General features: G+C 41.3%; 1 protein-coding gene across 1 annotated transcript in view; it reads right to left on the bottom strand.

The window, feature by feature from the left end:
* Window positions 1-22,615, bottom strand: part of LOC126161297 (phospholipid-transporting ATPase ABCA3) — a 787,342-nt gene that overhangs the window by 338,157 nt on the left and 426,570 nt on the right. Inside the window, exon 17 of the mRNA XM_049917041.1 lies at window positions 7,147-7,364. Coding sequence (XP_049772998.1) covers window positions 7,147-7,364 — 218 coding nt within the window. The remainder of the gene's footprint in view (window positions 1-7,146; window positions 7,365-22,615) is intronic.

The raw sequence follows: 22,615 nt of genomic DNA, 5'->3' as shown, positions 1-22,615 counted from the left end.
GCCCGCCGGCATGTTTATTGGCCCGGTATCGATTCGGACATCTCCCATATGGTCGCTGCGTGTGGTCAGTGTGCTCAACAACTGGCTGCACCCCGTGCAATGCCCTCTCCGTGGCCTGATCCGGCGCAGCCATGGGAACGGGTGCACGCTGACTTTGCCGGCCCCTTCCTCGGCGCTTATTGGCTCTTGTTGATTGACGCCTTCTCGAAGTTTCCATTTGTGGTTCGATGTCCGTCGCCCACCACTGCGGCGAAGACGCTGGCTTTGTCCAAAATTTTTGCGCTAGAAGGTCTTCCCTCCACGATCGTCACGGACAACGGCCCTCAGTTCTCTTCGCAGGCCTTCCGTGATTTTTGTACTGGACAAGGGATTCATCATGTTACAGCACCGCCTTTCCATCCCCAATCGAATGGGGAGGTCGAGCGCCTTGTCCGCACTTTCAAAAGCCAGATGAAAAAATTCCTTACTGATTTTTCTACCGATGACGCTCTGTTGCAATTTCTGAGTTCTTATCGCTTCACGCCTCTGGGTGATCGCAGCCCCGCCTAACTCTTGCATGGCCGCCAACCGCGCACTCTACTGCACCTGCTTCACCCTGTCAGGCCTAGTCCTGTGTCCCCTAGTGCGGGAAAATACTCGGTAGGCGCCGACGTGTGGGCACGAGGGTATGGATCTCGCCCTAAATGGATTCCTGGGGTGGTCAAGGCTCTTCGCGGCCGCCGGCTTTGTGAAATACGTACGGACGACGGCACGGTTGTTCGTCATTACGACCAGATGCGCCCACGAGTGGTGGCCACGCCGGTGCCACCGCCCCTTCTTCCGCCTCCACCAGCCCGAGAAGCCAGTCCTGTCGCTGCTGCCGGTCTCCCGTGCGTGTCGCTGCAGCTGCCGTCGCTGCCGCTTCCGAGTACGCCGGAACCGGTCCCAGTCGCGACGCCGCCTTCTCCGGGACCCATCTCGCTGGAGCACACCCCCAGGTCCACGACACCTATGGATGCTGCTCCGGAGTTTTCACCCATCATCTCGTCCAGGAGGCGCGTTCCACGCACAGGCTTCCGTCCTGGACATTTTCGACCATATTCTCGTGTTTCTCCGCGGGATCTTCTCGGGGTCTCCCAAGAGGCCATGGATGTCTCCGCACTGTCCGTGTCTCCAAGGAAGTGAGTGTCTTTTTTTTTTCAAGGGGGGAAAAGTGTTGTGACAGTGCCACGAGATTTAAAAGTGCCGCTACGTCAGTACGCAAACATGGCGATAGAGGCGCTCCGCAGCTCGGCTGAGCGCGGGAGCGCCACCTGGCTATGAACGGCGCCGGCCGCATGTCACGGCACGGGAGTTGAGTGACAGCTACGGAGTTGGTAGCATGAAACCCACTATTGTTTCTACGTTTGTGTATCCACGCAGTTTATTAGTACATTAAAGGTTATAACAGTCTTGAACTTTTTTGGTGTTGGTGATTCTTTGTGGCAGAACTCCATTCATGCTCTCTTGTTTCCAAAATGCTTAATCCAGCTTTCATCACCTATCACAATGTTGTTAAGGAACCCATCATCTTCATGTTCAAAATGTCAAAAAATTGCTCCATTAAACACATAATTGCATAAATAAAGCTTCTTCTTCTTCTTCTTCTTCTTCTTCTAATATTTTGGCTGTATAACATTCAGCCAACTATTACAAGAAGAAGCTGCAGTTATGTGGCTGCACACCCGAAATTTAATGGGGGTAGTCATCGTGCCGTGAAAACATGAAAATGCACAGCATTATATTGTTACATCCCATTTCTGGTACCTACACAGCCACTGCTACAATTATAACTGGACTAGTGGATGACTCGTCATCTGCAATATGAATCAGTAGACAGTTGACTGCCACTAAGTGTAATAGTTCAGGCACTTCTAGTGCAAAATAACTTGGTTCTAACTCGATCAATGAGTGTTACTCTGCATACATTTTTTTTTATAGATTAGTGACAATGTTCTTATATATTAAAGTATGCAAAACTAAATTGTGGCACCAATTAAATGTTAACATTTGATGCTGTCTTTACAAGTGGACATTGAGCTCAGTGACAAGAGTGAGTGGTTCAGTATAGCTGATGTTGACTGCACAACAAAACCAGAATTAACTGGTGACCAACGCACTGACGCGAGCACGAACAACACAATGTCGAGCATCACTGATGTCGATACAATCGTCACCATTCACAGCTTTCATTCTTCTATGGATTTCAACTGGAGGCATGTTTTCTGTGGTTAGAAACTTGATTACAGCAAAGTGTTTCTCACGCACTGACTTCGGTTCATTACACACAGCCATGTTACACACCACAATTTGGAGCCCTGTAGTGGCAGCGGGCTGCAACTTGCCAGTGAAGCAGCAAAATTGAGAGAGTAATATGTGTGACATAACCAATATTGAGAACAGAATAAAAGTTTTGGAGCCATTACTTTCACCATGCCCTTTTAATTACAAAGAGAGAATGATCTGACCCATTGAGGTTTCTTCACACTTCAGTAGCACAACATTGCAACAGCTCTGCAATTTTCGGGTATTATATACATAGTTGGACAACCGACAAGATGTAACAAGGAACAACTATACCATGTAGTAGCACTGGTAACATAGTCACTGGCTGTCACAGACACTCTTTCAGTAGCACAACTATAACAGAAATCATTGTTAACACCTGTGCCACTACTATCATGTGATGACAATAATTACTAATAATCTGAATACCATTTTTGGAACTTGTTGAATGTGAATATATCAAAGTTACTCTGTTTCATTCTTAGACACATGGTAATTTGGAAAGATGCGAAAATGGGAGATAGCTCAACACATACTTTTGAGGAGTACTGATAGATATTTTTGTATAGATATACACCTCTGTTCTTGGCACTGTAGAGTTCTGAAAATAATATTTTGGCCAAAATATTTGATCAAAATGAGAAAGATCCTGGAAAATCAAACAATGGAAAACCCAGGATGGAATAATAACAATATATGAAAAGAACAGGTTGCTACTCGCCATATAGCAGAGATACTGAGTTGCAGACAGTCACAACAAAAAGACTGTTAAAAATATGAGCATTTGGGCAAAAGGCCTCCTTCACAAGTAGACAAACCACACACACACACACACACACACACAGTGGAATCTTGCATAGCAAGTGTAATTTGTCTCAGAATCTTACTCATAGTGCAAAACACTTGTTAAGCAAAACAATTTATCACGTATAAATTAATGTAAAATATGATGATGCATTCCATCCAGAAAAAATACTAAAAGTTTTACCTTACTCATGCCATTTAGTGTAGAGCTTCTTAAAGTTAGGATAATCTGCTGGTCCATAGGCTGGAGTAACTGAGTGTGTTGGGAAACAGAAACTGGGTATTGATGAATTGAAATTCTTCACAGAGGTGGTCTTGTAGGCCTGAAGAATGGGCAGGAGAGTTGTCCATAACATGCAAGAAATGGAGTGGCACATTCTTCTCAAGCAAATATTTTTTCACTGAAAGGTCAAACACTTCATTGATCCAATCACAAACAAAGATCATGCGTCATCCAAACTTTGTTGTTGGGCATCCACATCACATTTAACCTGCTCTTCTGGACTTTACACTTCTTGAAGGCACATGGAGTTTCTGAATGGTAAACAAGCAGAGATTTAATTTCCAAATCACTGCTTGCATTGGCACAGAATAATAGTGTGAGACGGTCTTTCATTGGCTTGTGATCGGGTGACGCATTTTCATCTGCTGTTATAAATATATGCTTCATCATCTTTATCCAGAATAGACTCATCTTGTCACAATTAAAAACCTGTCAAGGCAGATAACCCTCAGAATCTATGAGCATTTTGAAGTTGTTTATGAAGTTCTCTTCTTGCTTTGTATCACAGCTGGCTGCTTCACTGTGCCTGACAGTTCTTCTCTTAAACTTCTCAAACCACCCACAGCTTTCCTTACACACATCTTCGACCACTGACAATCTTGCCATCTTCTTAACAATGTCAGCAAAAATGATTCTCGTTTTCTCACAAATGATGTTCTATTTAATAGTATCACCTTGGAACTGCTTTTCATTTAGCCATATCAGAAGCAACCTTTTGGCTTCTTTGGGGACATTTCTATGAAGGTTATTAAAATTTGCACATAAGAAAACAATGTATGAACACAAGTTTAGAAAGATGTGCACTAAGATGGTGGCAGAAAGAGCACTAAACCCAGACTGCAGTACATACTAAAGACATTGTTCATATGCCGCTTACAGCAATGAAACATGTTCATATTGTTTAATGTTTCCTCTGCTGTGCACAAATGGCTGACAATGTCGCACTAAATCTTTGTCACTCATTATGCAAAACATCGCTCGTTAAGTGAGCCTTTTTTTTTACAATTTGTTTTACTCGTGATGCGAATTGTGGATTATGGAAGGTGCTCGTTAAGTTAGGTTATGCACAGCTCACACACTCATGTCCACTGGCTCTGGCCACCAAGTTGCTCACAGTCAGGCCTGAACAGCCAGAGAGAGTGGTTTTGTGTGTGTGTGACTGATATCTACTTCAGAACTAGGCCTTTTGGCCGAAAACTCACTTGTTTAGCAGTCTTTTTGTTATGCCTATCTATGACTCAACATCTCCACTATATGGTGCGTAGCACTGCATCATTTTCATAATAAAGATAAACTGATAGACATGTTTATTCCAGCTTGTTCTTTTATTAAATAAATTAAAATCTGCTGCAGCTGCTTTGAATGTGTTATTGAGTGCACTACCAGTTTTGTCCTTTTGTATTAAGCCATTTTTAGATGGTTCTGAGAAATTACACTAAACAGAAACAACATTTAAATGATAAAAGTACAAGATAAAGGTCTCAACAGCAACTGGAGTTGTTTTCATTAATTCAATAAACAGTTGTGGATCACCATACGGGGAAACTAATAAGTCTTCTTTTTAGCAGTGAGATCCAAAAGAATGTATGCAATATATAAAAACCATCTCTCTGTCTTTCTTCATGCAGTACACTACAGTAACAATAGCTACATCGAACACTATATTCCATTCTCTTGGTGGCTTTTAATATATGAGGCATGTTCAGTTTTTAGTTTTTTTTTAGAAAAAGTGAATTTAAAAAGTTATAAGATACTGTTGATACACTGGTTGACTATTGACTATTTTTCTACACAAACATCATCCTGCTCAGGACATGTGATGAACCATGTCACTATCTTCTTTATGCCCTCCTTGAAGAACTCTCCCACTACTTCCTTTCCCCAGTTCAGAGCCTCTTTCTGCACCCCCTCATTGTTCACATGTGTGCATTCAGGAAGGTGAAAAGATGATAATCTGAAGGTGCCAAGTCAATGGAATGTGGGGGAGGTGGGGGTAAAAACACTCAAATCAAATAAGTCCAAGAGCTCCCTGGTGGCCAATGCTGTGTGAGGACAGGTATTTTGCGCAACACTCTCCTCACATCAGCATTCCCCTCCTTTTGTTTTGAATGCACCTTTTGAAATTTTTTAGGGTCTGATAATTTTATTGTGCATTGATGGTCTGACTCTGTTGCAGAAATTTGACCAAAGTGATGTCTCTTTAGACTCAAAACACTTAGGCCACAAATTTCTTGTCCCATATTGTTGTTTTTAATTTTTTGGCAAATAGGGAATTAGTGTGACACCACTGTGATGTCTGTCTTTTTGTCTCAGGTGTGTAATGATCCACCCACAATTCATTTCCAGTAATAACAGAGCTCAGAAAATCCTCACCTCCCAATTCGAGTTGCTCACAGGTGCTACTGACCCAGTTTTTCTTGTGCTGCTCTGCCAGCTGTTTTGGGACCCATCTTGCACACAACTTCCAGTATCCCAGCATTTCTGTGAGCCTATAGTATAAGAGAGTTCTGGAGAGTTGTGGAAACTTCACAGAAATTTGATCCACTGTAAGTAGTAGGTCTTTAGAAGCAGTTTCCTTGATTTTTTGCACCAACTCATCAGTCAAAATGGAAGGTCTTCCACGCCTCTGTTTGTAATGAACATTTGCTCTGCTTCTACTGAATTTCCTACACTACTTGAACACATTCATTCTGTTCATAACACATTTGCCATAAACCGTTTTGGTTCACAAAAATATTTTGGTAGGTGTTACTCCTTCTGTGAGTAGGAAGCAGATCACAGCACGAGGCTCTCACTTGGCAGGATTTCTTACAGACATCTTTCATGCAACTGGGCACAAGAATACGAATTTATGTACTAACATGTTCCTACAATGCTCACTGTCCTAGATAAAAAGAAATAAGGTGACTGTGGAGTGTAAAATCAGAAAGAGATCTAGAGTGAGAGTTTATCATCAGGTCCAGAAGGGCATCAACTTCCAGATGAATCATAATTAGAACATTATGTGACATTTAGAATGACTGGTAACTTATGTCATGTGAAAGTAAATTCTCATATTCTGGGGTACACTTATCGTAGGATAATCTAATACTTTAGTAATATATAATTACTCCTACCCCTCAAACTTACTGTCTACAGGTACTGGCCATTTCATTGAATTTCACTAAATGTATTAGTTTTACTTCCTTTGATAACTTTAAACACAAATCATGAAATTAGATGAAGTTGCTACCTACTTCTACATCAAAAAATATATTTTTAATGTATTGTTTGGCACAAGATATGTTCCTTGCATTACTATTTTCTATTTCTTCCTGAGGGCTCCCAAATGGAAAACACTGTCTGTATGTACCCTAGTCTTGAGGCTGGAGGATAAAAAGTGAGGATAAGGAAAAAGACATCAGAAAATTTCTGAGGAATCACTGAACTAGTGTGTTGTTCTTGACTGACTTGTGAGTGTGATGAGTAATCTGGAAAATCCCCCCCCCCCCCCCCCCCAAACTTCTCCTCTGCCACCTGCTTCCTCCTCCAAATTCTAAACATTCTTCTCGCTGTGAAGAAGAAACTTACAGTTCCAATAGTGAAGTATAATGCTTCTTATATATTTACACATATTTTGAGAGATTTCTGAATTGTATTATCACAGATTTTTCCCACAGAAAAATCAATTTCATTTTATTAATCTTAGGTATGTTTATGCAACATAGTCAATTTAACAGCAACAAAAAAATCACAGTGGTCATTTGTATATTTACCTGTAAGCTGAGTTCAAGAGGTGGCAGGTCATCCATTTGTCCCATTATACGCACAATAATAATGACAATTATGTAAAAGAACACAGGTATTATTGTCATTATAAGAAGTAAAATCCATGTCCTTTTTGTGTACAGGGCTCTCTTCATGAGCATAGCAAGGAACTGATTTATTTTTAGTCGAAATCCTGTCATATTCTTCTTTATCAAATATATTTCGTCTTCAAAAGTGTCACCAAGAATGGAAATCAGAGAAAATGAAAGGAAATAATCAATAAAGGTTTGAACATATTCATAATATGCATGCATGCAGAAATACTGAATGAGTACAAAACATTGCTGAACTATCAACAATATCAAATTCTAAATTAAATCAATGGTTGCATTTGGCATACAAGTAATTAGAGACAAAGTGTCATTTAATAGGAATGTAATTAAGTCATTAAATAATTCATTTTTTATATTTCCTACCAATCACCATTTTGAGTAGCAATAATACATGACAGACATTATGTATGACTGATGTGGTTAGTTGAAGTCTGTGCTATTTGAACTATTACATGTTTTCAATGTTCTTATTCCTTTTTGAGTTTACCTATACTGATACCTATACCTCCTTGGCAATTTTCTGAGCATGAAGCCATATTTTAATGCAGTGTACAATTATGCAGGATCAGTTCTGAACTTTCACATAGTGTAGATATTACTTAAAAAGAAAAGAACTCTATAGCTTTAATAAAAGTCAACTTCATGTTCAGTCTATGATGGAGTAACACAGTGAACTCTTCCTGCTACTTTGTACTAAATTTACTGATAATCCTGATCACAATCATTGTTTGCAACAAAGATAAAATATTATGAGGAAGATTAATAGTACTGCCTCTGGCCATCAAGTTGCTCAGTCACTCACAGTCAGGCCTCAACAGCCAGAGACAGTGTGTGTGTGTGTGTGTGTGTGTGTGTGTTATCTACTTCAGAAGTAGGCCTTTTGGCCGAAAACTCACTTGTTTAGTAGTCTTTTTATTGTGCCTACCTATGACTCAACATCACCACTATATGGTGGGTAGCAATAGCAATGTATCCTCTTCATAATAAAGATCATGGAAACTAACAGGCATGTTTATTCTAGCTTGTTCTTTTATTAAATAAATTAAAATCTGCTCCAGCTGCTTTGAATGTGTTATTGAGTGCACTACCAGTTTTGTCCTTTTGTATTAAGCCATTTTCAGGTGGTTCTGAGAAATTACGCTAAAGAGAAACAACATTCAAAAGATAATAGTACAAGTACAACTACAAAGTCTGAATGGCAACTGGAGTTGTTTTAAATAATTCAATAAACAGTTGTGGATCACCACATGTGAAAACTTTTAAGCAGTGAGGTCCAAAGAATATATGTAATATAAAAACCATCTCTTTGTCTTTCTTCATGCAGTACACTACAGTAACAGTGGTTACATTAAGACTATATTCCATGCTTTTGGTTGCTTTTAATATATATGAGGCATGTTCAGATAGTAAGTGTACTAGATTTTTAAATTTCTTGTAGAAAAAGTGAATTTAAAAAAATTACAGGCTACTGTTGATGCACTGGTTGACTATTTTTTTACACCAATGCCAACCTGTTCAGGACATGTGGTGAGTCATGTTACTATTTTCTTTATGCCCTACTTGAAGAACTCTCCCACAACATCCTTCCCCTAGTTCAGAGCCTCTTTCTGCACCTTCTCATTGTTCACATGTGTGCCTTCAGGGAGGTGAAAAGATGATAATCTGAAGGCGCCAAGTCAGTGGAATAGGGGTGGAGGGGCAGGGGGGGTAAAAAAATTTAAATCAAATAAGTCGAAGAGCTCCCTGGTGGCCAATGCTGTGTGAGGATAAGAATTTTGTGCAACAAGCATTCTCCTCACATCAGCATTCCCCTCCTTTTGTTTTGAATGTAGCCTTTTGAAATTTTTTAGGGTCTGACAATTTTGTTGTGCATTGACTGCACTGACGGTCTCACTCTGAGGCAGTAATATAACTAGAAATAAATTTGTCTCAATTCCTATTTTGAATCATTGACAAACAGATGTGTCCTTATTTGAATAGGCTAATTGTTGTAACTGTGTCTTTTGTGAACTCAGTTGTTAGTTTCTTAATTTTATTATGAGCTTCTATGTAGAATCAAGTTACAAATTTAGATTTTTCTGTATCTTTTTGTAGTTTAATTTAAAATATCTTGTGTGTTTGTGTAGTGTAGTCTTCAGCCTTCAGGCTTGGGTTGCATGGCAAGCAAAAAACCAAGACGCTTCAAGAGGTCATAAAGGAGGAAGTGGAACAGACATTGAACCCAATCTCTCGTCCTTCATTTCCCTTTAAAATAATGAAAAAATCGAGACCCAGGTGCAGTTACGTTCCTACAATGCCGCATGAAGAACCTGTTTGTGCACCAAGGAAAGCTGACGTCTGGAGGACCCAGGATAACCAACCAGTATGTTTCCACTGTGGATGACCGGTACATGTAGTTCGCTATTGTCGAGAAAGATGGTGCATATTTGATGACACACATGCCAGAAGACAGCAGACCAATCTTGGCTGATGCCACCTCCAGGACAACAAAGATGAACAAGAAGATGTGGGTGCAGGACGACGTAGGTCACCATCACTGCAAGCTAGCCGCTGGAGAGGACGCTTCCCAACATGCTGATCAAGGTCTCCATCGCCCTTTAGAAGCTCCAGCTGATCACCTAGTTGCCGCAACCTCAAAAACTAAAGGGTGCGATCTTCCTTGGAGGTGAGGCCGCTGAAGAGAAAAATCCTCCATTGTCGATCACTACAAAAATGATAGGAAACTACGTTGATATCCTCATCAATGGCCGACCAGCCAAAGCTCTTGTGGACTCTGGATCATCATATTCAGTCATTTCGGAGATGTACCATCGCCAGTTGCAGAAAACCGTATTCGTCGACAAGAAAACATCTCTGCTGAAGGTGGCTAATGGGAAATATGTAAAACCTACAGGAAGATGTACCATTCATAAGTGGCCATACACAGCCCTTAGAATTCATCATCTTACAAGAGTGTATTCATGACGTCATTCTTGGATGGGACTTTTCGTAAGCTTCTAAGGCAATTATAGATTGTGGTCACTCAAAGATTATGCTAGATGAGATGAGATACTGTGGACAGGAAGATGCGCATCCAAATGTGTGGAGACTATGTGTGCTGGATGAACTGATCATTCCTGCAGTCAGCACTAGAAAGGTAATTGTCATGTGTCATACCATGCATCATCCCATGGGTGGAATTTAACAGAAGCGTACCACTGAAGAATAGCTTGGTCACCCCAGCCTCTGTTGCCTCATTTAAGAACGGATTTGGTGAATTGTGGATACTTAACTGTCGCTGAGAACCGCAGATCCTTCTAAGATGCATGTGCATAGCAAATGCTGAGCTGTTAATTGAAGAACAGCTGAGCATCATAGAAACCTCCCACGCCGAGTCTCTGGGCAAAATTAGAGCTACCACTATGACACAAGATCTTGTAGCTCAACTATCACCTGATCTCACTAAGGAACAACAGAAGAAGCTACTTGCCATTCTTCATGAGTTCTCTGAATGCTTCAATCCATATGTGAAGAGCAAATTAGACAAATCGATGGTGAATCACTGGATTAGCACTAGAGACCATCAACCAATAAGCCAGAGAGCATACCGTGTGTCAGCAACGGAACGTCAAATTATTCTTCTACATCTTCTACATCTACATCTACGTGGTTCATGGTGTGGGTTCCTGTAGTTATGTCCTAGTTCATGAACCATGGGCAACGAATGAGTGGCCAAGTAAGTGGTCCCGACAGTCGGGGTACCAGCTACTTTGGAATAAGGCTGGGCATCTCGGACATATTCTGAGTCGTGTTCACCTTTGTGCTCATACGGCAAAGACTACCAAATCAACCGGTTAGTCCCTCAACCGTTAGGGGTAAAACTCAATGGGACTCGGGGCAAGCAAGGCTAGCAACCTGCTTCCCTGGTACTTTAAATATGATGCTGGCAACAATCAGAGCAAAATGCCTCGGACCGTTGGAGGTGACGGAGTTCCACCTCTACCTGACAAACCAGGGACTCCTAAGATACGACTTGGCAAACAAATGGTAATGAGATGGGGAGCTATTAATATCAATGGGGGCTACTCTGGGAAAAAGGTAGAGCTGGCAGAGGCTGCAAGTAAGATGGGGCTGGATGTTTTACCTGTTAGTGACATTCGGGTAAGGGGTGAGAAAGAAGAGGAAGTGGGAGAATACAAGGTCTACCTGTCAGGAGTCAAAGCAGGAATAGCACAATGGGATGTAGGGCTTTACATCAGGAAAGAAATGGAACCCAGTGTAGGTGCAATAAGGTATGTAAACAAACGACTGATGTGGATAGATTTGACAGTGTCTAGCAAGAAAATTAGGATTGTGTCAGTATATTCGCATTGTGAAGGGACAGATCAAGATAAGATGGATAGTTTTTATGAGGCACTCAGTGATGTAGTTGTTAGAGTAAAGGACAAGAACAGTGTTCTGCTCATGGGTGATTTTAATGCCAGGATTGGAAATCGAACAGAAGGGTATGAAAAGGTTATGGGTAAATTTGGAGAGGATATGGAGGCCAACAGGAATGGGAAACAACTCTTTGATTTCTGTGCCAGTATGGGCTTAGTAATCACAAACTCCTTTTTTAAACATAAGAACATTCACCGGTATACCTGGGAAGGCAGGGGAACCAGATCTGTCATTGACTATATAATAACAGATCAGGAATTCAGGAAGGCTGTGAGGGATACACGTGTATTCAGGGGATTCTTTGATGACACTAATCATTATTTAATCTGCAGTGAAATTGGGATTGTGAGGCCGAAAGTGCAGGAGGTCAGATCCATATGTAGGAGGATAAGAGTGGAGAAACTTCAGGATAAGGAAATCAGGCACAAGTACATAACAGCGATCTCAGAAAGGTACCAGTTAGTTGAATGTAGTCAATTACAGTCATTGGAAAAGGAATGGACAAGGTACAGGGACACAGTACTGGAAGTGGCTAAAGAATGTCTTGGAATGGTAGTGTGTAAAAGTAGGATGAAGCAAACAGCTTGGTGGAATGACACAGTCAAGGCAGCCGGTAAAAGGAAAAAGAAGGCGTATCAAAAATGGCTACATACTAGAATTCAGGTAGACAGAGAAAGTTATGTTGAAGAAAGAAACAAAGCCAAACAGATAACTGCAGCATCCAAGAAGAAATCTTGGGAAGACTTTGGAAACAGGTTGGAGACTATGGGTCAAGCTGCTGGAAAACCATTCTGGAGTGTAATTAGCAGTCTTCGAAAGGGAGGTATGAAGGAAATGACAAGTATTTTGGACAGGTCAGGAAAACTGCTGGTGAATCCTGTGGATGCCTTGGGCAGATGGAGGGAATATTTTGAAGAGTTGCTCAATGTAGGTGAAAATACGATCAGTAATGTTTCAGATTTAGATGTACAATGGGATAAGAATGATGACAGAATTAGGATCACATTTGAGAAAGTGGAGAAAATGGTCAATAGACTGCAGTGCAATAAAGCGGTTGGGGTGGATGAAATTAAGTTGGAACTCATCAAAAAAGGTGGAATGTCAGGTCTTAAATGGCTACACAGGATAACTGAAATGGCATGGGAGCCGGGACAGGTTCCATCAGACTGGACGAAAGCAGTAATCACACCTATCTTTAAACATGGAAACAGAAAAGATTGTAACAACTACAGAGGTGTATCTCTTTAATCAGCGTTGTGGGTAAAATCTTCTCAGGTATTGTTGAAAGGAAAGTGCGAGTATTAGTTGAGGACAAATTGGATGAAAATCAGTGTGGGTTTAGGCCTCTTAGAGGTTGTCAGGACCAGATCTTTAGCCTATGGCAAATAATGGAGAAGTGTTAGGAGTGGAACAGGGAATTGTATCTATGTTTTATTGATCTAGAAAAGGCATATGACCGGGTTCCTAGGAGGAAGTTATTGTCTATTCTACGAGATTATGGAATAGGAGGCAAACTTTTGCAAGAAATTAAAGGTCTTGACATGGATAGTCAGGCAGCAGTTAGAGTTGACGGTAAATTGAGTTCATGGTTCAGAGCAGTTTCAGGAGTACGACAAGGCTGCAACCTGTCTCCACTGTAGTTCATATTATTTATGGATCATATGTTGAAAACAATAGATTGGCTGGGTGAGATTAAGATATGTGAACACAAAATAAGCAGTCTTGCATATGCGGATGACTTAGTTGTGATGGCAGATTCGATTGAAAGTTTGCAAAGTAATATTTCAGAGCTAGATCAGAAATGTAAGGACTATGGTATGAAGATTAGTATCTCCAAAACGAAAGTAATGTCAGTGGGAAAGAAATATAAACGGATTGAGTGCCAAATAGGAGGAACAAAGTTAGAACAGGTGGACGGTTTCAAGTACTTAGGATGCATATCTCACAGGATGGCAACATAGTGAAAGAACTGGAAGCGAGGTGTAGCAAAGCTAATGCAGTGAGCGCTCAGCTACAATCTACTCTCTTCTGCAAGAAGGAAGTCAGTACCAAGACTAAGTTATCTGTGCACCATTCAATCTTCCGACCAACTTTGTTGTATGGGAGCGAAAGCTGGGTGGATTTAGGTTACCTTATCAACAAGGTTGAGGTTACAGATATGAAAGTATATAGGATGATTGCAGGTACTAGTAGATGGGAACAATGGCAGGAGGGTGTCCACAATGAGGAAATCAAAGAAAAACTGGGAATGAACTCTATAGATGTAGCAGTCAGGGCGAACAGGCTTAGATGGTGGGGTCATGTTACACGCATGGGAAAAGCAAGGTTACCCAAGAGACTCATGGGTTCAGCAATAGAGGGTAGGAGGAGTCGGGGCAGACCAAGGAAAAGGTACCTGTATTCGGTTAAGAATGATTTTGAAGTAATAGGTTTAACATCAGAAGAGGCACCAATGTTAGCACTGAACAGGGGATCATGGAGGAATTTTATAAGGGGGCTATGCTCCAGACTGAATGCAGAAAGGCATAATCAGTCTTAAATGATGATGATGATGATGATGATCTACATCTACATATATACTCCGCTAGCCACCAAGCCGTGTGTGGCGGAGGGCACAATTCACGCCAAAATCATATTTCCCCCCTTCTGTTGCACTCGCGGATTGCGCAAGGGAAAAACGACTGTCTGAACACCTCAGTAGGAGCTCTTATTTCCCTTGTCTTTGAATGGTGATCATTGCACGATTTGAAAGTTGGTGGCAATAATATATGCTCTACATCCTCGGTGAAGATCAGATTTTGGAATTTAGTGAGCAGCCCCTTTTGTTTAGTGCACCATCTATCTGCAAGTGTGTCCCACTTCAAACTTTTTATGAGATTTGTAACACTCTCGCGATTGCTAAATGTACCAGTCATGAATCTTGCCACTCTTCTTTGGACCTTCTCAATCTCTTGAATCAGACCCAACTGGTAAGGGTCCCATACAGACGAACAATACTCCAAGACAGGACAAAGTAACGTATTGTAAGCTATTTCCTTTGTTGAAGGACTGCATCGCTTCAGGATTCTACCAATAAACCACAATCTAGAGTTCGCCTTACACATTACTTGTGTAATCTGATCATTCCATTTGAGATCATTTCGAATAGTCACACCCAGATACTTGATGGACGTTACCGCTTCCAAAGACTGGGCATTTATCTTGAACTCGTACATTAACTGGGATTTTTGCCTTGTTATATGCAGTAGGTTACACTTACTAACATTGAGAGATAACTGAAAGTCTTTACACCACACATTTATTTTCTGCAAATCCTCACTGATTTGTTCACAGCTTTCATGTGATACTACATTCCTGTAGACTACAGCATTATAGCCAAACAGTCTAAGGCCGATGAGGTAGAGAAAATGATGTAGAATGACATCATTCAGCCTTCGCAGAACCCATGGTTGTCACCAGTGGTCCTCGTCAGGAAGAATGATGTTAGTTGGCACTTTTGTGTTGATTACAGGAAGCTTAATAAGATAACTAAAAAGGACATTTGCCCTCATCCACAAATTGATGATTCACTAGATTGTCTGAAGGGGGCTAAGTTTTTCTCAATGATGGACATGTACTTGGGATACTGGCAAACTGAAGTAGATGAGGCTGATCATGAGAAAACTGCATTCATCACCCCTGAAGGCCTATATGAGTTTAAGATAATGCCGTTTGGTTTGTGTACTGCACCAGCAACTTTTGAACAGATGATGGAAAATCTTCTAAGGCACCTGAAGTGGATGATGTGTCTTTGTTATGAAGATGACATTATAGTGTTCTCAGAGACATTGGTGAACATATAAAAAGAGTGAGGGCCATTCCTAAGTGTCTCCAACAAGGTGGACTGAAACTTAATCCAAGAAAGTGTCTCTTTGGAGCAAAAGAAATCAAAATACTTGGACACCATGTGTCAAATGAAGGTGTGAGGCCAGACCCAGAAAAGGTGAGATCTATAACAGAATTTCCTATTTCTAAAAGTGTTAGAGATGTGAGAAGCTTCCTCGGATTATGTTCCTATTACCGTCTTTTTATCAAAGACTTTTGTATAAAAGCCAGGTCACTCCAAGTGTTGTTAAAAGCTGATGCTAAATTTAACTGGGTTGGTGCTCAACAAGATTCTTTTGACGTGCTGCGAAAAGCTCTGACGAATGACCCTGTACTTGGTCTGTATGGTGAGAGAGCACCTACAGAACTACACACAGATGCCAGCGGGTATGGGATCGGTCCTGTTCTGGTGCAAATTTCGCATGGAAAAGATAAGGTTATAGCCTGTGCTTCTAGGACACTTAAAAAAGCCAAGAGATACTACTCAACTACAGAAAGAGAATGTCTTGCTGTGATCTGGACCATGTGCAGATTTCGAACGTATCTCTATGGAAGGCCATTCACAGTTGTTACACACCATCATTCACTCTGTTGGTTGACTGGTCTTAAGGATCCAACAGGACAACTCGCCAGGTGGGCACTACGTCTTCAAGAGTATGACATTACCATAGTGTACAAAAGTGGAAGAAAACACCAAGATGCCGACTGTCTCTCAAGAAACCCTGTGCAAGAAAAGAGAGACTGTCTCGCTGCACTCCAGGATGTTTCTGCTGAGCAGAAGAAGGACGCCAAGATATCTCAAATTATGCTTGCCTTCGGTCAGAGGATGTGAAAGCACAATTTAAGGTAATTAACGGATTACTTTGCAGGAAAAACTTTGATCCGTTTGGAAAGCGGTGGCTACCAGTGATTCCCAGACACATGCGCTTAGATGTTCTACAGAAATTCCATGACACACCTGAGGCCTGATATTTAGGATTTATTACAACATACGTTAGAATCCGCAAGAGATTTTTCTGCCCAGGTTTGTTTAGGAGTGTCCATCACTATGTGTCGCACTCTAGAGTGTGCCAAAGGAGAAAGGCAGTTCCTCAGAAACCACCTGGCCGACTCATACCAATTCCACCAGTCAAAATGCCTTTCCAGTATATTGGAACTGGCCTCCTCGGATGGTTTCCAACATCTGCTAGTGGCAATAGATGGGCACTGATTGTCTGACATGCTATGCCATTACAAAAGCTGTGAAAACAGCTGAAGCATCCGAGGTAGCCAAAATCATCGTGGAAGACATTGTATTAAAACACGGAGCCTCCAGGTTGTTAATTACTGATCGAGGGCATGTTTTTCAATCGAATCTTGTGACAGAGATAAACCGTCGGTGCAACATTACTCATCACATGACAACTGCCTACCATCTGCAAACTAATGGGCGTACTGAACGCCTTAGTAAGAGCTTGGCTGTTCATCAATGTTGAGCAGAGCAACTGGGATGAGGTGCTACCTTTCGTGACATTTGCCTACAATACCACCAAACAAGACACCACAGGATTTACGTCATTTTTCCTGGTGCATGGGCATGGGGCGACGACGACAATGGACTCTGTCTCTCTGTTACATCCTGATGATGTGGACGATGACAACATCAGACAGAAGTTAACCAGAATTGATGAAGCTCAGCAGTTAGCTCGACTCCGCATACTGCAGGCTCAAGAAAATGATCGCCGAAGGTATGACGCGAGCCACCGCCCTGTTGTTTACCAGCCTGGTGACCTCGTCTGTATCTTCACTCCTGTTTGGTAGGTTGGTCTCTCTGAGAAGCTCCTCCGGGGTTACTTTGGACCTTATAAGGTTGTAAGACAGATGTCTGATGTAACTTATGAATTTGAAGATTTTGATCCCGACACAAGATGACAAACGATCAGAGATACGGTCCACGTCCTTCAAATGAAGCCCTATAAGGATCTTGCAAGCCAGGGTAAATTTGAAGCTCCAGCAACAGGCAACAAGCAGAAAGGTAACGAAGAATGTAGCAGCAAACAAAGTACTAAGATGATCACCACCAGGGCGAACATCAGGCATCGGGAGTCAGAGTATGCAGGACTGATGACTCATTTCCGTACTACAAGGATGTAACACCAAGACGTTGTTATCTTATGGAGGGAGGAATGTCACTGAAGAAGGCAAGTAGTGCAGTTGCCATAGTGTAGTGGTTATGATATTAGCTTGTTGCCTGGAGGGTCGTAAGATCAAAACTTGCCTGAAATGAAAAATTTTAATTTCTATATTCGATTTGAGTACATTCTAGAAGTATCCACAAATGTCAAGAATCATTGTACTGGAATGTTCTGTAGCTGTATATATACTCTATGTGTTCTGGTCAGAGGCAGTTCGCTCTGCGCTCTTGTATGTGCAAGTGCTGAGTAAACCTTCATTAAGTGAAGTTAGTGTTTGTCATTCATCTAATTACACCTTCTTCTATGCAAGAAAATTGTAAAAGAATTTTATGATCACGCACAAGGGAAGAGAAAGAAATTGCAGAGCTATTTCTGTCACAGCCTTCCTGTAATGAGGTTTCTCATTCTAGGAATGCTCTTCATTGGCTGATGAAAGATGTTTCTCGATTTAAGGTAGTTAGTTAGTTAGTGATAAGCACCCTACTTTCCGAAGGTCTTTTACGGTCTCTGCAGATCGTAGTTGTACCGATCCTGTGCTGCAGGCAAGGTAGCACTTCCACTTGCTGGGTGGAATCAAACACTGAGTGACTGGTGTGGAGAGAACATGATCTCTGTGACATCAAAGAAATGCTTGCCACAAAGCAAATGATTTTGAAATAGATTTGTAACAATTGTTACTGTCTGGATGGAGTCCAACCGGTATACTCTCTTTTCTGGCTGTAATGAATGCAAACGTAATTGATCTGTCATCATCCAGAATTGTATATTACAGGCAATACACCAACTTCAAACTATCTCAGTGTGTTATTCCAGTGGATTCGTTCAACAACAGCAATCTCTTTCAGCACCTTTTGACAGAAAATGAGAAGAAGTCCACTGAGAAGAGCAGATCCAAGGTCAAGGGGCACTGATTAGCAGGACTCTTTCAGCACAAGAAACAAGGTGAGCAATAAATGTATTGCAAATACTTTGAAGAATTAACCTATGAAAATTCTACTGATTCACTAATGAATTGTTTTGCCTATCAACACGTATCACCAAAATACACACACCAAAAAAGTTTTGCATCACCCTGGTTCCCAGAACTCCTGAAGATAGACATTGTCTGTGGACATTGTATCACAGACACAGTCCCTTTGACTGTCGAGAGATGTTTCTAAGCCTGCCCAAAGATGCAAACAACCACGCACGAACAGTGCCTATTAGACGGAGGGGGTCTGGCAGCCGATCAGTTCCTGTCATTCCATCGGGAAGGAGGTACACAGCTCGTGTTGTCTTTAGTTCAACCGTGCCTAGACAGTCAATAACACAGTTCGATTGTGTCTGCATTGTTACTTTGTGCCAGGAACGGCTCTCAACAAGGGAAGTGTGCAAACGTCTCGGAGTGAACGAAAGCAATGTTGTTTGGACATGGAGGAGACACAGAGAGACAGGAACTGCTGATGACATGCCTCGCTCAGTCTGCCCGAGAGTTACTACTGCAGTGGATGACTGCTATCTATGGATTATGGCTTGGAGGAATCCTGACAGCAATGCCACCATGATGAATAATGCTTTTCGTGCAGCACAGGACATTGTGTTATGACTCAAACGGTGCGCAATAGGCTGCATGATGTGCAACTTCACTCCCGTCGCCCGTGGTGAGGTCCATCTCTGCAGCCACAACACCATTCAGAGCAGTACTGATGGGCTCAACAACATGCCAAATGGACCACTCGCTATTGGCAACATGTTCTCTTCACCAATGTGAGTCACATATGCATTCAACCGGACCATTGTCGGAGACATGTTTGGAGGCAACCCCGTCAGGGTTAATGCCTTAGACACACTGTCCAGCGAGTGCAGCAAGGTGGAGGTTCCCTGCTGTTTTGGGGTGGTATTATGTGAGGCCGACATACTCCGCTGGTGGTCATGGAAGGTGGTAATGGCTGTACGATATGTGAATGCCATCCTCTGACCAATAGTGTAACCATGTTTGTTGTTGTTGTGGTCTTCAGTCCTGAGACTGGTTTGATGCAGCTCTCCATGCTACTCTATCCTGTGCAAGCTTCTTCATCTCCCAGTACTTACTGCAACCTACATCCTTCTCAATCTGCTTAGTGTATTCATCTCTTGGGCTCCCTCTACGATTTTTACCCACCACGCTGCCCTCCAATGTTAAATTGGTGATCCCTTGATGCCTCAGAACATGTCCTACCAACTGGTCCCTTCTTCTTGTCAAGTTGTGCCACAAACTTCTCTTCTCCCCAAATCTATTCAACACAACCTCATTAGTTATGTGGTCTACCCATCTAATCTTCAGCATTCTTCTGTAGCAACACATTTCGAAAGCTCCTATTGTCTTCTTGTCCAAACTATTTACCATCCATGTTTCACTTCCATACGTGGATACACTCCATACAAATACTTTCAGAAACGAATCCTGACACTTAAATCTACACTCGATGTTAACAAATTTATCTTCTTCAGAAACGCTTTCCTTGCCACTGCCAGTCTACATTTTATATCCTCTCTACTTCAACCATCACCAGTTATTTTCCTCCCCAAACAGCAATATTCCTTTACTACTTTAAGTGTCTCATTTCCTAATCTAATTCCCTCAGCATCATCCGACTTAGTTTGACTACATTCCATTATCCTTGTTTTGCTTTTGTTGATGTTCATCTGATACGCTCCTTTCAAGACACTGCCCATTCCGTTCAACTGCTTTTCCAAGTCCTTTGCTGTCTCTGATAGAATTACAACGTCATCGGTGAACCTCAAAGTTTTTATTTCTTCTCCATGGATTTTAATGCCTACTCTGAATTTTTCTTTTGTTTCCTTTACTGATTGCTCAATATACAGATTGAATAACATTTGGGAGAGGCTACAACCCTGTCTCACTCCCTTCCCAACCACTGCTTCCCTTTCATGCCTCTCAACCATATCGGCAGCATATTGGCGAGGCAATTGTCTTCACGTACGGCAATTTGCACCCTCATCTCGCACGTATTGTGAATGACTTCCTTCTGGATAATGATATTGCTCTACTAGAGTAGCCAGCATGTTCTCCAGACATGAACACTATCAAACATGCCTAGGATAGACTGAAAAGGTATGTTTATGGATGACGTGACCCACCAACCAATCTGAGGGATCTACGTCACATCGCCATTGAGGAGTGGGGCAATCTGGACCAACAGTGCCTTGATGAACTTGTGGATAGTATGCCATGACGAATACAAGCATATATCAATGCAAGAGGACGTGTTACTGGGTATTAGAGGTACCGGTGTGTACAGCAATCTGGACCACCACCTCTGAAGGTCTCGCTGTATGGTGGTACAACATGCAATGTGTGGTTTTCATGAGCAATAAAAAGGACAGAAATTATGTTTATATTGATCTCCATTCCAATTTTCTGTACATGTTCCAAAACTCTTGGAACCGAGGTGATGCAAAACTTTTTTTTTATGTGTGTAGAAAAATGTAGAAAGATACAGTTCAATTTCCTGTTTCATAACTGAATTCCATATGTAGTGAGCAGTAACAACATATTTACTTGAATTAATGCAGGTCCAGATAATTGCCTTAAATGCTGTAATTGTGAAACTTAATTTTTTCAGCCTTTGAATAATTATGTATAAGGATCAGTGACAACAATCAAAAAGTCAGTGTTCTCGGCATAGCACACAGCCAGAAACAAGAACACTTCATAACATATTAAAGGAAGTTAATATTTACATGCTGACCTTGTAATAGTGTCAACTCATCTACAAAATAGATGTACTGAATTTTTGTTGTGACGTTTGCAGTTACTGCTGGCAACAAAATCTCTTGTGTACATTATGACAAACTTAAATTTAAGCTGTCACTAAGAAATTCTCTCTCTTTTTTCACTTTTCTTTGTATTTTTTGTGTATCCATAGAATAATTATTTTATCTATCTAGTCATCTTCCCAGAGAGAGAGTGTACAATCATTTATTCATACTGACACATTGTTTATGTGTGAATGTAGCTCCACAACTGCAAAGGATAAGAACAGAAAAGAAGACTCGCAGGATCATAGCTCACATGGCAATCAAATAATTAAGATCAATCCCAATAATTCCAGGGAATATGACTCCCACTCATTCGTCGTATGACATGTCAGTTTATTCCAGTTCTCTCTGTGTCCATCTACTAACAACTGGACATTTGCACAATGTGTTCTATACATCTCAGCATCTCGAGAGGCATTGTATGACCAAATTATACATTAAGAGGCAGAAGTAGCCACTGCAAGCTATTTTTATAAAGTATACTGAAAATAATTATTACTCACATTTTTATCACAAGAATTACCTTTTCTACATCATTAGAAATCAGAGGATTATGTGCCTTAGCAAAAAACCAACTACTATGAAAAAGCCATCAGTACTCAGAAGCTGTTCTCTTCAGTTACTTCAAACAAATTACTTACAATATACAGAGTGTCTTGTAAATTATTGTTAAAAGCTTCTAGGACTTGTAGAGGGGAGTGTGTTCACAATATTTTGAACAGAAACCCATGTCGAGAAACGTACCATTTCCGTTCTACAGTGGTTTCATTTCAGATGTGGAATACATCTACATCTGGTGAGGGAAAGAAAAAAGTCTCAGAGTTGCTTGTCCTGGTAGGTGACAGAGTTGACAGGATGGTGTGTATTACTTCATGTGGGGTCATATGCACAGTTTAATCAACAAGTCTCCTGTAGAGACGCAAAGATGTGCTGCTACAAGTTCTGGCTGCTGCACTTGAAATTGAGGAGACACCATCAGATGGGATGGAGACTGTGTATCAGAATACGCTTCACAGGTACTGTCCTTGTAACAATGTCAGTGGTCGCCACATCGAGCTGTTACTGTAATGCATCAGCACTGTTCTGTGCTTAAAGTATGCCAGGTT

This window comes from Schistocerca cancellata, chromosome 2 (assembly GCF_023864275.1).
Source record: "Schistocerca cancellata isolate TAMUIC-IGC-003103 chromosome 2, iqSchCanc2.1, whole genome shotgun sequence".
In the NCBI taxonomy this organism is placed as follows: domain Eukaryota; kingdom Metazoa; phylum Arthropoda; class Insecta; order Orthoptera; family Acrididae; genus Schistocerca; species Schistocerca cancellata.
Note: the sequence above shows the minus strand (reverse complement) of the source record. Positions and strands in the feature narration are given on the sequence as shown.